The sequence below is a fragment of the Ostrinia furnacalis genome, unplaced genomic scaffold (assembly GCF_004193835.3).
Source record: "Ostrinia furnacalis isolate ACB-3 unplaced genomic scaffold, ASM419383v2 OfSCF4462, whole genome shotgun sequence".
Taxonomy (NCBI): Eukaryota; Metazoa; Arthropoda; class Insecta; order Lepidoptera; family Crambidae; genus Ostrinia; species Ostrinia furnacalis.
The window spans coordinates 42,364-59,580 of NW_021134701.1; the positions used below are offsets into that span (position 1 = coordinate 42,364).

The 17,217-nt window shown below is 37.8% G+C and overlaps 1 protein-coding gene across 10 annotated transcripts in view; it reads right to left on the minus strand.

Annotated features, from left to right (window-relative positions):
- The window catches only part of Hipk (Homeodomain interacting protein kinase), a 118,917-nt gene that overhangs the window by 40,464 nt on the left and 61,236 nt on the right, over window positions 1-17,217 (minus strand). For 9 of the 10 annotated variants that reach the window (XM_028313983.1, XM_028313978.1, XM_028313982.1 and 6 more), the window contains one exon: window positions 3,013-3,158. In XM_028313983.1, coding sequence (XP_028169784.1) covers window positions 3,013-3,158 — 146 coding nt within the window. Of the gene's footprint in view, window positions 1-569; window positions 823-3,012; window positions 3,159-17,217 lie in introns of those variants that run through there. The other variant, XM_028313985.1, reaches the window with a different exon arrangement.

Here is a 17,217-nt window from a genome sequence, read left to right on the forward strand (position 1 = left end):
ATATCTTTTTGTGACAACTTGAAAATGTAATATGACATGATAAGTTGATAATATTTTGTCGTTTTAAATAAACATAAATGCCAGATAACACACTAATCGTAGAAGTCTCCATATCAACCAGTACACACCCAAAAGTAACGTAGAAAAATATAATTTTATGTTTTAAACAAAACTGTAACGTGAATAATATTTTCATTAGACTTTTAACCTTTATAATAATATCCATATTTCTTTATAATAATTCTGTTGTTGTACCTATAAATAAATAAATAAATATTACGAAATTATTTAAACATGAATCAACGCTCGAAAATAGACTCAAGCTTGCGATGGGTAAATATTGATTGAAATTCAAATTCAATCCAGGCCTAAGTTTCAATTGAGTTTTGACTGCGTTTCAAAATTCACTGCTTGGGTTCCAAGAGATCAAAACGCCAATGAAACTCAAGCATAAATTCTGTCCAGTAATTGGTTAAAATATTGAACATCAACCAATCAAAAGCTTGAATCTATGTTTAAGATTGAATCGAGTTAGACAAAATATGCAATTTCAAGAAGGTTTAACTTACACATCGGCAAGCAGATCAAAATCGTCGTCCTCGTAATCGTCGTCGCTCTCGAATTTAAGCCTAGGTATGGACAGATCCATTTTAACTACAAACTGTACACTCACAACACCGAATATACACTATATTACACTGTACAAGCACTTATCATAAATCGTCTAGGATCACTGTATTGAGTTTTAATCTGCATTTGGAGTTTTTAGTGCGTACGCTGCGTGTGCGCATCCTCAGGGGTTGAGGGTACACTGAGCGACCCGGCCGCGTCACGGGGAGGGGTAGCAGGTAGCCGAAGGCTTAATGACAACGAATGAGTAATAGAAGCGATAGCGAATCAGAAAACACCACGCGTGTTGTGGCAAAAATTTGACATTAACCGGCGTAATGATTTTTGGCCCTGGTGATTTTTTAAGCAGAGGATACAATTTTGATTGATTAGATTTGTTCATGTAATGAAAGTTCGGCACTTTTATTTCCATGAAATAAAATGTTACGTTCAATTTCAATATGCTGGCCTGAGCTACGATCAACTTTCAGATTTGCATTAAATGCAGTATTTTTAATTTTAATGAAGTCATTTATTAAAAAAAGAAACTCCGAATGTGCAACTAAACACAACTTATTCAATTTATTAATTATTTTAAGCACAATATACAAATTAGAAAAAATAACGTGGACAACAGCAAGGCATTAGAAGTTAAGGGGACTGACATTATAAGTCGAAATTTGGCGGGGCTAGAGTTTCCCTTCTACGCTTATCGTTGTTCTCATGCCGAGGGGCGCACACCCCAAATTCCCCGTATTGTGCGCGAACCATTGAGAGTTACAAAAAACGCTGCGTGCGCGCATGTCCTCGATCACGTTTGTTTGCGTTCTGTGGGAGCGCACCGCTACTTGCTCGGTGTTACGGTATTTGTTTGCTTGTTTTAGAAATTTAAGTTTAAAGCAAATACTGTGGTACGGTTGAGCTGAAGGTTTATCAAGGTAAACTTTACCTTGATAAACCTTTTTGCACTAAAGCTAAGATGCTCATTGCACTTTAAATCTTATGTAGTTTTAGCAGGTGTTATTATGCAATAAAAACTTCACTTTTGTGCGAACTACTGTATCAATTTTCTAAATTAAATCTGCAGCTCTTTTTCCTATGTAACACATACCAGCTACACAATTAAATCTAAAGGCGACTATAACCAATAACGGCACAGGTGTAATAGTCGTGACTTTTTATTTCTCAAACGGGATAAGAGAGGTTTTACTTAATGGTACAACAGAATTGCCACATTGCGTAATATTCAGTTGTTTATAAAAATAAACTTTTATCATCTCCCGCGATACGTTTCATTAAAGATAATATTGTTTAGTTAAACATTTATGTGGATAACATTTTTACTGCGCAGTAGTTTATGTGCTTACCTACTAGGTATATGTATAGGTATGTATGTAGCCGACCTAGCTCAACGTACATTACATTAGTGACACTGACACTTGAGCCAGCCGTCCGATTGGTCAAGTGGCAGTGGCGAGAGAAACCATGACGTATAAGATGACGCACTCGGCCTCTCAATTAAAGCCATTATTCATTTATTTCTAGTATGAACTGATTTTCAAGGATGTACGATAGAAAGGATGCGTTTACTCGCAGACATAATTCTCTTCTTCTCTAATAAAGCTATTTCATCTTTTATTGTAATGGTCAAACGCCAAATATCCACCTACATTTTAACCAAAGGAAATAAGATTTTAAAGGCAAACTATTTTAAGCTAAGTGTAGTCTGGAGAAAGAACATAAACACTATTATTCCAGCTACGGCCAAGGCCAACACCTACCTTGGTTCATATGGTCTAGCCACAGTAAAAGCGAAATAGTAATACATCATCTTACAAAATTCTAGCCGATACATTTCCTATCAGGTTCTCAAGGATCATGAAGGACCCTACCTACTGGACCATCCTACCATTAAAAAAGGCAGATGAAATAAGCTGAAGACGGGGTAAAATGACGCGTAGGCGGGGGAGGCCTGTCCAACAGTAGCCTCCTAGCTGATGACGATGAAAAAGGTTCCCCAAAGCCGTAGTAGGCTAAATTCTTCATTTGCCTCTGTTAAACTAGAAAGGGTCGTGTGGAGCCTAATATTATAATGATAATGATGATGATAAAGATGATGAGGATGATGTTAATAATGATGATAATGATGAGGATGATGTTGATAAAGATGATGAGGATGATGTTGATAAAGATGATGAGGATGATGTTAATAATGATGATAATGATGAAGATGATGTTGATGTTTTTTATTATCCCGAAGCAGTGGTAGGGTTAATATGGGGACGTGTAAAAGTGCTTTTTAAAAGCCTATTTGCAAAAATAAATTAGTTTCATGAGTTTATTTTTTATGATAATGATGATGGTGATGATAAAGATAATGAGGTTGATAATGAAGCTACTCACGTCGCGTCGCGGCAGCAGGGTCTCGCACAGTGCACGGGCGGAGCGGGCGGGGGCGCGGGCGGCGGGGACCGCTCCGCATCGCACGCGCGACTCGGCACGGCGGGCGCGCCGCAGCAGACCGCCCCGGCGCCTGACCAACACTTGCTCTGTGAACAACAAACGAAATACATTAATAAAAGTTAGTCACAAAACGTCATCATCTACAGCCCTTTACAGTTATCTGCTGGACTATGAGCCTCCTCTACTACAGTGGAGGGTTTTGCCATAATCCCCACGCTTGGCAGGCGGGTTGGAGATCGCAGTTTATGTTTTTCAGAGAGCGCTGCTGCCCGTTCTCCGTTTGATATTATGTAGTCCCTAAAGTCACAAAAAGTCATTTATTGCAAAAAGGCTTTGAAAAAGCGCTTTTACACATCCCAGAATTACTTTAATTAATAAAACCTACCACAGCTTTGGACGGACAGTAAACGGGCCAGTGCTGAGAAGAAGCAGCGCAAGAAAGCTCTTATAATACCCAAAGATAATACAATTTTCGGACAACTTTCAGTGCCACGTCTATATTCTACCGCGCGCTAAAGCACAGGCAACGCCATCTCTCGGTAGCAAGGGGAAAGCTAACATTTGAATGGACCACCGTGTTTTGCACTGTTTCGGTAGCAAGGGGAAAGCTAACATTTGAATGGACCACCGTGTTTTGCACTGTTTCCAAATTCCTATCTCCATAAAAGTTTAAAAAAATATATGAAACTGTTTTCTGTCTTGGAAAAAATACAGCAACAAGTTTATGTCACACATCCGCCAGTAATCATATAAAGTTAACTGGATCCTTAATTAAGGGAAACTGACTTTACCGTTCGGAATCTACATATTCAAACTATGTACTGATATACATAATATTATGTACATGGATGTGGCAATAGCCAAGACAGACGCGTCCGGTACAGCCAGTCAAGCAGCTACGGCAGTATATAGATCTGGACTAGTACATAGATCTAGACTAGACTTCTAAGAATAGACATAATGGATGTGAGGACTGTCTAGTCAACAGCCATTATACATAGATGTGTTCTTGATAGTTGTAAAATCATTTCATCATTATCATCATACGAAGACGCGAAATCTACCTAATTATAACACGCTTGAGTCCGTGCATGGATGACTTACTATTTGCAAATCAATAGTGAGTATTTATTTTATGTAGTTATGGTTTAGTACATTAGTAGGACAGTACGTACAGCAAGCTAAACACTGGCTTATTGTGATTGTAGTAGAGACGAGTTTGCAGTGCTGTTGTCTCTACAAAACCCAAGAATATACATACCTATTTGAGTTATTTTGTGAGTGACACTCATCGCCTTGGAGAGCGTGGCCAAAAACAATCTTGTTTACTAAACAGAAATCGTTATGAACTTCAAAAACACAAAGGCCTCATTAACAGTGGGAAATGATGAGAATTTTACACGAATAACAATGTTTTAATTATCCGGCTTTGCATCGTCCCAACGGGCAGGACGTCCTAAATGATTACAATTATAATTTTTGAAAGAATAACATTGTTGGACTACATTTCGTAAAATTATGGACTACACAAGCCAAAGTAAACATTGTGGCATCTCTATGTTGTTAATAGGTGAAATTTTACAACACAAATACTGATAAGCTCTGCATTGTAGAGCTTTGACAGCTTGAGAAGCTTGAAAAAAAAAATGAAGCATCAAATTTTTTGAGGCACCAATTAATAATATTGGCTTTAAGTTTGCTAATTACCCATTAATTTTTTTTTACTCCTTAATGTATAAACACTTGGTTTGAAAGTACTTAAAATGAACATTAAGAAACTTTTTAAGTACATTTTCTGAGTCATTAACCGTAAGGTATTAAGTTGTGATGACTTGTCACAATACTAATTTATTAATGAGGTGGCATTGTCACAGAAATTCTCAGGTAATCAATTGACTAGTAAGTAGGTAATTTAATGTTAGCTTAGTCATGTGGAATTGTGGACTATAGCTACCACAGATTACAGAAAAAGAGGAAAATTAACCTGTCCTCAAAAAGCGCAATACTGATATAAAAGTACATAAATAATTGACCAAAAAAATCGTTAAAGTTGTTCATTACGAAAAAGTTTACAATATTATATTTTGACAATCCAATTTGTTTATTGTATATTGCTAAGTTAACACGTTCCCAGTCAGCACGGCCATTTGAAACGTACAAGCCATTTAGGAACGCCTCTGTTATTAACTAATTAGTGTGAGAAGGTTTCTATTTTAGTAATCTGCAGTTAGCAATCAATGAGGTTATTTTCATTAATTATACACTGGTTATTGTAACTCAACACGCGAGTCCGTTCTCAAACTGTTAGAATATAACAATACAATTTACTCGTGTAATACAATGGTTTATAACGGTCGGTGTTAAACTGTTGATATATTATTTTTTCCTCTACTTATTTCATAGTGTAAAAACCAGTCGGGACTGTGCGATATGGCTTGGCAAACGCAAGTAAAAATAGTCTGAGAGAGCAGAAAATATTTATTTCCGTTTCTCTCGGAAAATAAGATTCTCGTCGTATTGCAAATTTCAAAGTGCATTCTAATAGGTATTTGTAGTCCTTCATACTCCGTTCCAGGTTTTCACAAGTGTGAAGGAATTCTTCTGATTAATTTTGTTGCGGTTCTAATGACAGTTCTTTTCCCCGGGTCAAACTTGACCTTCACAGGTTGGGTTTTATTGGCAGTCAAGCTATAGATCCTGGCTACACAGGAGTTGCAGCGGGAATAGTCCCGTAAGTGTCAAGGAATCAACATTGCAAAAATCTGTTCAAATTCTAGACTAAAACAGCGTGTGAAAATGGCAATTCAACTCGATTGTTTGCGAACAAGATCTCCAATGATTGTCAGCCGATTCTCTCCAATCGATGTGTTTGTCCAGTGTCAATCGATTCGTTGATTGCAGTTGCATTATAGATGGGCGGCCGATGACGCATGGCGCACCTGGTCGGCAGACGGTTAAATGAATAGCTTCTATTAACAATTCAGCCACGGCAATTTGCGTCAGGCTGCCTGTTAGCATCGTATGACACGGCAATGGCATACTTTCGTTCATAACTTATGATCAAAGGATCTTTTAAACTGGAATTCCTTAAATCCTGTAGCTATGTGGAAACTGAGGCATTTCTAGAAGAAGTAAATTAACTAAATCACCCACCCTCGCACACACACTCACACTCACTCACTCACACTCACACACACACAAACACACACACACACACACACTCTTGCACCCTGGAATTTTGAACATTAATTTATTTTGTGTAACAACAACAACCTGAAACAAATTACTTTTTCTTTTTTATATTTAAATTGATTTAATTAATTAATTTTTACATTATTTTATTTAATTTAATAAAATAGGCTGAAAAATAATATATGTATAATCTAAAGTCATAATTATTATTTATATTGTCAATTAATGTTAAATTAATATGGAGAGCGGGGATATTCTACCACAAGTATTTATATACTTAAAATAATTCCTCGATCGCAATATAGAAATGTAAAAACACCTGGTTATGAATAAAGAAATTTGAATTTGAATTTGAATTTGAATTTTAAACTGGAATTAATGTCAATCAACCGAAAGCCTTCCTACATTCTTCGGCCCTTTTGAGGGCGTGACAAATAATACAACTATTAAGATAAAGCCATTGGCCTAAGAAAAAGAAAAATCGCCATTTTATTTTCGAGAAACAAAAGCACGGCATTTTCCATAGTTTGCTTCGGAACAAAGACATCAAACAATCGTGATCATCTAATAAAATGTTAAGCAAATGTTTGTATAAACTACTTTGTTGAAAATAAGAAAACAACGTTGAATATAGGACGCAAATAATAGCTACAAAGTCAAAGCCAGTTCTGGATATAGTTTGCGCGCGAGTGTTTTACAAATTAGCATAAACAAATATCTTGTATGTTGAAAAGAGTACTTGACGTGAATACTGAAAGTATTTAACTCAAATTGCTTTGCCGGAAAAATGCGAAATGATTCGATAAACATCGCATAAATATTTATTTATAATTCAGTGAGTAGATTAAAAATAAGGTAGGCCAGAGGCCTTAAAGCACTTAAAATTAAATATAGCTCACTATATTTAAAGCATACTGTATCTTGATGCGTGCTCGATTGATTGATGGAATGACGCTCCAGGCATTTTATGCGAAAAAGCAAAAAAAGCATTGAAAACAAACAGTGCGGAGTGTTAAATATTGTGGGTGCAAAAAGCATGCGTAACAAGTACAGTTGACAGCACATGGTGGGACTCTACATTTTGGTTGCAAACTCGCTCTTATTACAAGCATACATAAGATATTTGTCCTGAAGCCACCACATGTGAACGCACTGATGCGCACACGCACGGGTGACTCTCAGTTTTGCTGTAGCGTCTTAGGAATCTGCCCAATGCGATGGTCGCTATGGACAGCTAGTAATGACGCAAAGATCACACGGCGATGGATAAGTATCGATACCTCCCTTTCAACTGAAATGACGGTTGACATGTTTTTTTTTTTCAAGTTCGAGTTGGCTACAGCGTCATTTGTTGCAGATGTAGGAGGCATTGATGCTTCCCCATCCCCATCAATAAATAAATACTAAATCTACATAAAAAAAAATGTTTTACTACTATCCAAATAATCGCAAAGCATTAAGCAGTGAAGCATCAATTTTAGACTTGAAAGTTTAAAATAACAAGTGCCATTATATTATTTAGCTTGATGTTTTATTTTCCATACATATGATACGCTATTAGAAACTACTGAAACTGTAAACAGTTAACAAGTTCATAATGTCGACAATTTTCGTCGACAAGGTAAACACTAAACACATCCACGCAAACATTATCTTGTCATGTTCGTTTCCTTCTACAAGGTGATGTTATTATTTCTGTTTTTGTCAAAATTTAGGTTATTGTAACACATACATTTATGTATCAATTACATTACTTGTATAACATAAAACAATTCTGATATTTTTAACATCAAGTTATATCATGACCATGACCCGCCAATGGTCAGACAGATGACATATCCCATTGAACTGCACGGATTACTATTATCGGAAAATTGGGTAATACAAGATAGATAAGAAAAATATAAATAGAAAATCGTTAAATACTCTCATATCTTTACAATGTCAAGGATGCTTCGGCGGACGCTTGGGAGAGCATCTCAAGAGCGGCCGATCCAATCTGCGTTCACAAGCTAAGATCGTGTCCAATCTCTTTGGACATCGGCAAACCTGCCTGAGTAGCAGAGGCTAGAATAAGTTCGCCTTAATTTCGTGGAGCAAATCGCATTGAAAATTTGTATTACTTCTTCTCATTTGTTTGTTGTTTGTAAAAAAAAAAAACATAATAAGGTTCGATGATGTAGCGCGTACGTATAAATAATAAGAAATTGAGTATGTGGCGCTTGCGGTGTGAACAGATGTCACCTTCGGGTAAGCTCGTAGAAAGAACTATACAATCTCGTGATGAACAGAACATACCTATAGGTAGTACATTTAAGTACTACTCAACCTAGCTTTTCCACTGAATAACTAAGCGATTTGAGTCAGACCAAATGGATACCGGCTAGTACCTTACATCGTTCCTTATTCCTATAAAAATAATGTTCTATCTTCGTTGTTAACTGTAACAATATTAAATATTACGTAGTCCATACTGACTCACCGACACACGAAAACTTATCATTAAGCCGTCAAAATAACGTAACTGTGAGTCTAGTTTGTCATATAACAGCGAATTTACATTAACATACTGTAGGGAATGATTCAGTGACCTTGAGTACCTACTTACGCATAAAATTGTTTATTGTCAAGCTAACTTTTATAAGTACAATATCTTTTCTTTCTGATTTTGCTTCTAATACACTTTCACGTAGTTTTACTTTAGTACACTTTGATATCCACTGAATATTTTAATGTTTAATAAATGACGAAGATAGTAATATAATTAGTGAAGATTTTTTATTGAAAAATGAGTCGTAGTCTGGAAAATTTACAAGCGCTGATTACTATTACTGTGCTTGATCTCAATTTATTACTTAATTAGCAAGTGATGCTTAAAATTTAATTACTCCACGTTTCTCGTCTCTGATTAAGATTTATTTACAGCTTCAGTGGCCAGTGGGCTGACATAGTATTATTTTTTCGTGGCACATTCAGTATTTAGTATGTTTTATCCTGCGATCCTATTTTCTTTTCTTTTATGTTAAACCATTGAGCCGATTTAGACGCTGATTTGATAATGAAATAGCGATAATTTGAGACTCAAGGGAAAACATAAGATAGTAGTTTTTATCCCGGTTTTTGGACGGCATAAGACACACGGCCTTAAAGACTTTTTCTGACTCATTAACAGATCGAAAATCACACGGGAGAAGCCGCAGGCAAAAGCCTAGTACCAAACCAAGTATAGTTAGCAAAAAGCCTTCAAAAACTGTACAGCGGGAGGTCGTTTCTGAAATGAGCTACTTGAGAGCACGCTCCCATTCTAGGTGGCTGGGATGCAATAGTTTGCAAGTGGAACTGTGTCAAGGATCGCTGGTGTCGCCGCCTGCTTGAACACTCTCTTATTTACGAGGAGTCTCCACACGAGCAAAAAAATGAGAATACTGTGCAATTTATTGCAATGCAATAAAGTTAAAATTCCAATGAAAGTTTACGGTTGTCCGTGACTGTACATCTCCTATAGAGTTTTGAGGTCGTCCCTGAAAACTTCTTTTCAGTTCAGCTGAAAATGTTTGGTACTACGACTTTATATCACGCCATTATTTCGAGAAAATAAAACACCACGTGCAACAACTAGCGAGTATAAATAACGTCTTATTCAGACAATCCTTATGCCTCAATTGATTTACAGTAAATAATGTAAGTATGTGACACTAAAAATACACTCACCGTATTCTCACAAATCTATTAAAAGAAAAGTCCGTGAACATTGAACGCCCACTTCTAGGTACACAATTTGAAAACAAATTGCCAATCAAGTAGACAGCAATATGTTTGCGTAACGAGAACTAACAATAGCCGAATCGCGTTTGCCTGTGGGAGTAGCTTTTTTGACAACCAGTAACAAATAGGTATAGTCAACAGCACATCGGACTGTACATTTTTGTAGCAAAACCACCCTAATTACAACTACATAGGTTACCATAATGTTTAGGTTGATGTGACGTCGTCTGTACAATCGGACATGCAAAAAGTACGCGATTGTATGACTGACCTTGCGGTTACACATTACCATTTTAAGTTATAACATGAGCATGTGAAAAACCAATCTGATTGAGTGACATGTTTGGTTTGGCCACACACAGGAAACATTGGTCGAAGTCACATATCACTTGATACAGTTACCAGTTAACAAGCTATTGTGTAGGTATTTATTGATAAAATATGGAATTTTTGAGTGGAGGAAAATTAATATTTTTGGAATAATCGTACTCACATACCTACTAATGATTTGAAAGCATGTAAGCGCAAGTATTGTGAATATGCCAGTTTTTTAAGATGTACCACATCGGAAAAGTTTTTGAGATTTACCAATTCGGAAAATATGTTTTCATTTCATTTTCTTTTGGGATCGAAATAAACAATTTGGCACGCAGTGCCTACCTGAAGATCGGTGTTTTATTTATGCAAAGGGTAGAACGTAGGCACAGAAGCACGTGTGCCAGTGCCCTTAGACTCAGTACTATTTATGTTAGAGTTCACTTTCAATAGAGTTATCGTGAAAGTTCAAAAGCAATCTAAACGGCATAATTTTCCAGACCGCGGTCGAGGCGGTTTCACTGGGTGCACCTATTGATGTGCCGTTCCCGAGAACGCTCTCTCAGCTGAGAATATTCTCGGGAGCGTTCCCGGGAGCGTTCTCCTAAGTGAGAAAGGTTGAGAATCATGTTTATAAAATAGGAATAAACAAACTTTCTTAAGTAAAATAGTATTAAATTAAGTCAACAGATAAGTGTATATTAAACAATACACTCTATTTGCAGTGAAAGGCTATATTCTCAGTGTTCCCGAGAATATTCTCGGGAACTTTCTCGGCAATATTCTTGGCAACTGCAACTTTATTATATTTTATTTTTTTCGTCGTGAAATGTCATTTTAATGATATGAAAGATGACAGAAATTTCTTTTTACACGTAATTCAATAATGTAACTGTCAATTTTTTCGTTTTTAACACGCTCTTATTAGGTCGTCGTGTATGTAACTAACTATGTAATGGAATCTTAGAATCTGAATTACACGCACTTCTAAGTCTTGTATCATTATGAAACTTGGCAATTATATGTAGATTAGAAATGACAATACAATATTGTGGTACCAGCTGGTCTGATGGAACTGGAAGGTGGCCAAAAGAAGTCCTAAACGAAACGGCAGAATCACATCGAGTTTGGGTTGATTGGATGTCTTTTCGAGATCTTTAAGTGCTAGATAATGTCCAGGGTCCTAATGATGGAGTCAGGAGGTAGCCATAGGAACTCCTAAAAGAAACGGCGGAAACTCATCGAGTCTGGGTTCGTTGGATTTGTCTTTGAGCACTTTAATGCTAGATGATGTCCAAGGTCCTGATGATTTTTGACTTTTTAGTGTTGTTAGTAATTAAAAGCGTGTTTATAGTTTTTTAAACTATTCTTATTTGACATTAAGGGCATATTTCACAATCGCTTAGTAAGGGCCTGTTTCGCCACTTCTGGATAAGTTGTGGATAGCCTGTCTGACGGATCATTTGACACATTTTTATAGAAAATACGTGCTAGCTAGATTGATCCGACACTTAACGAATATATCCCGTACATTAGTCTGCTCGAGATTAGAATGGTTCTCAAACAGCTGAAAAACAACAAGGCACCGTAATCACGTCTGAGCTTCTGAAAGCAGGCGGAATGCCGGTACTAAAGGCCCTAAACCTTGTTGAAGAATTATAGACCCATTTCGCTTCTGAGCCATGTCAGCTGTTTTCGATAGTCACGCTAGCAGGCTCGACGACTTTCAGCCCCCCGAATAAGCCGGTTTTCGAAAAGGCTTTAGTACCACATACCATAATAAATACGCTACGGCAGATTATACGGAAGATCAAGGAGTATAATCAGCCACTTTGCGTTTGTGAACTATGAGAAAGCCTTCGATACGATTGAGATATGGGCAGTGCTTCAGTATCTTCGACTGTACCAAATTGACTATTGATACATTAAAGTGTTGAAAGGCTTGTACAAACACGCCACAGTGACAGTCCGTTTTAAGATCAGGACCCGAAACCTATCCAGTTGCAGAGAGGGGTGAGACAGGGAGACGTCATCACCACCGCCCTGGACGATGTTTTCAAGCTTCTGGGCTGGAGCGGATTCAGCATACATATCAACGGCGAGTACATAACCCAGACAGCAGACGATATCGTAGTCATGGCTGAGATCGTGGAAGATCTAGGCACAATGCTCGATGGTCTCAATAGAGTCTCTCAACAAGTGAGTCTCAAAATGAACATGGGCAAGATTTAAAAATCATTTCTAAAAACCGTGTTGCACCCACTCCTCTAAAAGTTGGAGACTCTATACTCGAAGTTGTTGAATATAATGTATACCTGGGGCAAACAGTCCAGTTAGGTAGGTCCAACTTCGAAAAAAAGGTCAATCATCGAATCCAGCTCGGCTGGCAGCCTTCGGGAAGCTTCACGATATTTTCACGCGGCTTCTCCGTCGCGTCGCCTCTCCGTTTTAAATCCACTTTAAATCCGCTTTAAATCCACTTTGAATCCGCTTGCAATCCGCCAGGGTGGCAAGGGCCTTAAAACTCAGAGGCACACTGATGTTCAAATACCGTAGCCGAGTCCTAAAGCCGCGGCACGCGTTCGCCACGAAAAGAGTGAGCAAGACTGCAATATCTCACTCACACGTTTTATGCCTTGTTTATAACAACTAGTCTTAACGCCCAGTTAATAAAACATCGAAACATTACAAATCATATCACATATAAACAACAAAATTTAAATTAAAACTAAATGTATTCTGTCGAGAACACTGAGAATATTCCCGGGAGCGTTCTCGGTTCTCGAGAATATTCTCACTGGGAATATTGCCGGGAACGAGAACTTTCTCAGCGGCACATCTCTAGGTGCACCTTTTCAAAGGACGGTGGTTTGCTTAGGGCTTAAAGTGCTTGCTTAGGTCGGATATAAGCACTGAGTTAGCTAGAAGCTCCTTGAACGATCCATCCATATTATAAATGCGAAAGTAATGCCTGTTTTCACCATCAATCCCTAATTTTAAGTTACCTCTTTGAAAACAAAATTCCTTTTACCATAGGGGGACCCCTATGGTAAAAGGAATTTTGCTGGCAAAAGTTAGTGCTAGATAATTATAATAGTTCGATCGTCGTAAGAACCATTATAAGAACAATGATTGGCACCATAATTAGTCTGTCGCTGTCATAAAGTTTTCATTGACGTCTCCATTTTTTCTTTTGTGAAAGTAGTTTTATTTTCGCTAAATAGAGCAGACCGCGGTCGCGCATGAATGAAACCATAACGTGGATGTTTAATATTTAAATTAGATAAAACTGTCAAGGCTGTGCTGTAGGATTTGAAGTTCAATATTAACTATGATGTTAAGAGTAAGATATTTTAAATCCAATTTGCCTCCAAAATTAAAACCAATTTGAAAATTTCTCGCCTATAAAATTCTCTTAGACCAACATTACGTAATCATTCTTCATCCTCAGCGACTTCAGTTTCAATTTCCGAGCAAGTTTTGTTGACTTTACCCTCTGAAAATTTTCATTGATCAATACCATTTTGTTCTGTTATATAAAATCCAACTTTATCCGTAACTAGAAATAAAGTAACAGAGAATTGCGAGAATTTAGTCATTTCAGTATCTCTATTAGATCATCCGAAAATCCAATAAGTTTGTTAATTTCAATAGTTTAGGCGCTACTAAATAGAGTTCAAAATTCCAACCTCTAGATCTCTGGAGTCTGGTAATGTCGAGATAGTTTATACCCAGTGGAGTGGAAACGTTTCTATTCCAGCAGTTTCCAGGCAATTCCAGGGACGGAGAGGGCGCGTCCGACCTTTTCACGTCAGTCATGCACAAGGATAACAAAAACACGAGTCTGGATGTTACAATATTATTATCTGTGCTTCTGTAGTCGCGTCACCGGCACTCTCACGAGTGTGACCATCATGCAGGAAAACTGAGGACGTCGTTTTTCTGCAAATATTCATATTTTCACGGTTATAGTAATAAGTTGATTTAGCCTGTCACAATGACAAAAATAACGGCTTCCTTCAGAAAGTATGTAAGATCCATATCGGGAATAGTTTGTACATTTAGAGTGAAGAAAAAGATAGATAAATTACACACAGCAAGCAATTGGTCAACGAAGCCAATCGAAGTTTTCGCTTTGTAGAGCCAGTCACTGATTTATTTATTATAGTTTTCAGGTAACAATAACCAGAACAAGTTCTATTTCCAAATCATAACAGAGTTTACCCAAACACTAGTACTAGGTAAAAATGATTCATCCTTACCAAGATAGAAGATCTGGTTATCCTATTCACAGGTCTGTCTGATAAATAATAGGCACCCGATTATTATGTAAGGTAGAAATGTTCGATAAAAAGCTACACGTGTCATTTTCATATAATATGATATGGAAATGAGTCGCGATGACTGGGTTTGACAATTTTATATTACTACCTCGCAAACGGAGCTCCTGGGATTTGAGTTGTTATTGATATAGGTTTTCGATTTGTATTCAGTGTGTTGATCGACTGTATTTCGTGCCTTGTTCATAAAAAGCTGGCACATTTTTCTTCGCTCACGTTTCTATAAAAAGCTGCGTATTTATTTAGTTAAAATAATAATATTTTGACAACGTCAAAATCCGTCCAGTAGTTTTAGCATGAAGGAGTAACAAACAAAGCAAGTCCCAACCATCCTTTCAAAGCATCGCATTTATAATCTGAGTAAGTATAGCTTTAACAGGGTTGTAATATGTGACCGGATATCTTTTATGGGAAAATGTAACAATATTTTCCTTTAGCCTTATCCTATACCCAGGTCCGTTCAACAATGGGCTCTGAAGTAAGAGTGACATCAATGTGATAAGGGGATCGCAGGTAAGGGCGGAAAAATTGACATAAATGTTTATTTTTTCAGTATATTTCAGCGTGTAGAGCACGTCACGTTCGCGCCTCGTGGCGTGATAAAAATGGCCGATTCATAGGCTTTTGAAGGTTAATTTCATTGTTTGTGTCTCTCAAACACATAAAACGCGTTTACTATTAGCTCTAATACGACTTCAAAGTACATTAATAATTTTGGCCGAAGTGGTTTCGTAATCAAGTGGGCGCAAACTCAACAATTTGATATTGCACGAAGTATCGAGGTGTATACATGTACTTTTGACTTTTCATGACTTTTATCGACTTAAAACGCATTTTTATTCAACATCATCAGATCATTCAGTCTCCTACAGCAGAAGGACAACCATCTCTAATTTACCAAAGGGTAATTAGGACTAAATAGGTCTTCATTGGCCTTCTCCTTTCAATTAAAGGGGGCCAAAAATACCATATTTACAGCTTCGAATTTAGCCCCATAAAGTTTCCACGTACCGCAATCTAGAGCGGTAAACAATAACAGTAGGAGCCCGTCCCGGTCGCCTTGACGTCAGCCGCGGCCCACATAGCGGCGTTAAGGTAGCATTCGGATCAACGCGACCGCGACGCGCGACCGCGACTCGAGACCGCGACCGGCGACCGGTCGCAGGTCGCAGGGCGACAGCTACTTACGAATCTTCGCGACACGAGTCGTGCGACCCATACGAAACTCAGTATGTTTGCAGTTAAAGTAAAATAGTACCTATCTGTAAACAATAAAAATAAGTACCTTTTCTAATAAAAATATGTATCATTTGAACTAACTTGTTTTATTTAATGCTTTTCCAATTTTTTCCCAAATATTGTCTCTCACAGTATTATCTTTATAAGCTTGAAGTCTCGTATCGAATACAGGTGCGTTTTTACTTACTAATTCTATTAAAATTTCGTCTTCGTGCGAAGAAAACACGGCCATTTTGCATCTGTCGCGCGGCGGCACTGCCTTGTGAGCGACCGAGTCGCGCGACGCAAGTAGCCGGCAGGCCACGCCCACACGTCGCGCGACTCGGTCGCTTGCATCCGTCAGCACTTCCTATTAATTCATATAAAGCAGTGGGTCGCGGTCGCCGGTCGCGGTCGCCGGTCGCGGTCGCGCGTCGCGGTCGCGTTGATCCGAATGCTACCTTTACACCGCACACATAGTTACGCACGCATTCAAGGATAAGTACTTTCGGTCGGCTATGTTGTAAGCAATGAAACGACCTTTTAAAGATCTTTGAACATCAGCAAACAGCTGGCGAGAAAATAAATACAATATTATTGCGCGTGAAAAGAACAAATGGTTGATTTTTCTACCCTAAAGGATTTAAATGTCACTCTGGAGGTGGTCTGCGGTAAGTCGAATGTCAATATGACAGTGAATGCAACCCGCTTAATGTAAGACCACTTTGATCTGATAGCAGACCGCATCCAGTGTGGCAAATCCATGAAGGTTTGACACCCTACTTCACCCTAGTATTGATTGACTGTCATTTGTTTGATTTGTTTGGCATGTCTCTTCTTCCTGCAAGAGTCTCGAGACATAAACGTAACAACAAAATAAAAGGGAAAACATTATCGTATTACTATTCCCATACACGTACAATATCGCGGATCGTTAGTCTTAGTCATTCTGACGCTTAGGTACAACATAAGGGCACCGTTCCAAAAACGTCCGCCCAGGGGTTATATTTAAACAAGGAATCATTTTATTTGTTTCGACCGTAACATGTCCAAAACGAGAAGCACCACGTTCATTAAATAATGTGATAATGAGCGTATTGGGCGAGAAAACAGCATGGAACGGTCTATCAATTTACACATAAATAAAAACGTGTTCCTCTGATGTTTTCTGTTGTTCCTACAGTTTCGACATCCTACCACAAAATGTACATTATCTCCAATGGGTTTTTAACTTTAGATTATTTTATTTATCAGGTTTAAAACCACAGTTTGTACTTTATTGTACTACCCAGTAATATTACAATAAGGGTTCACT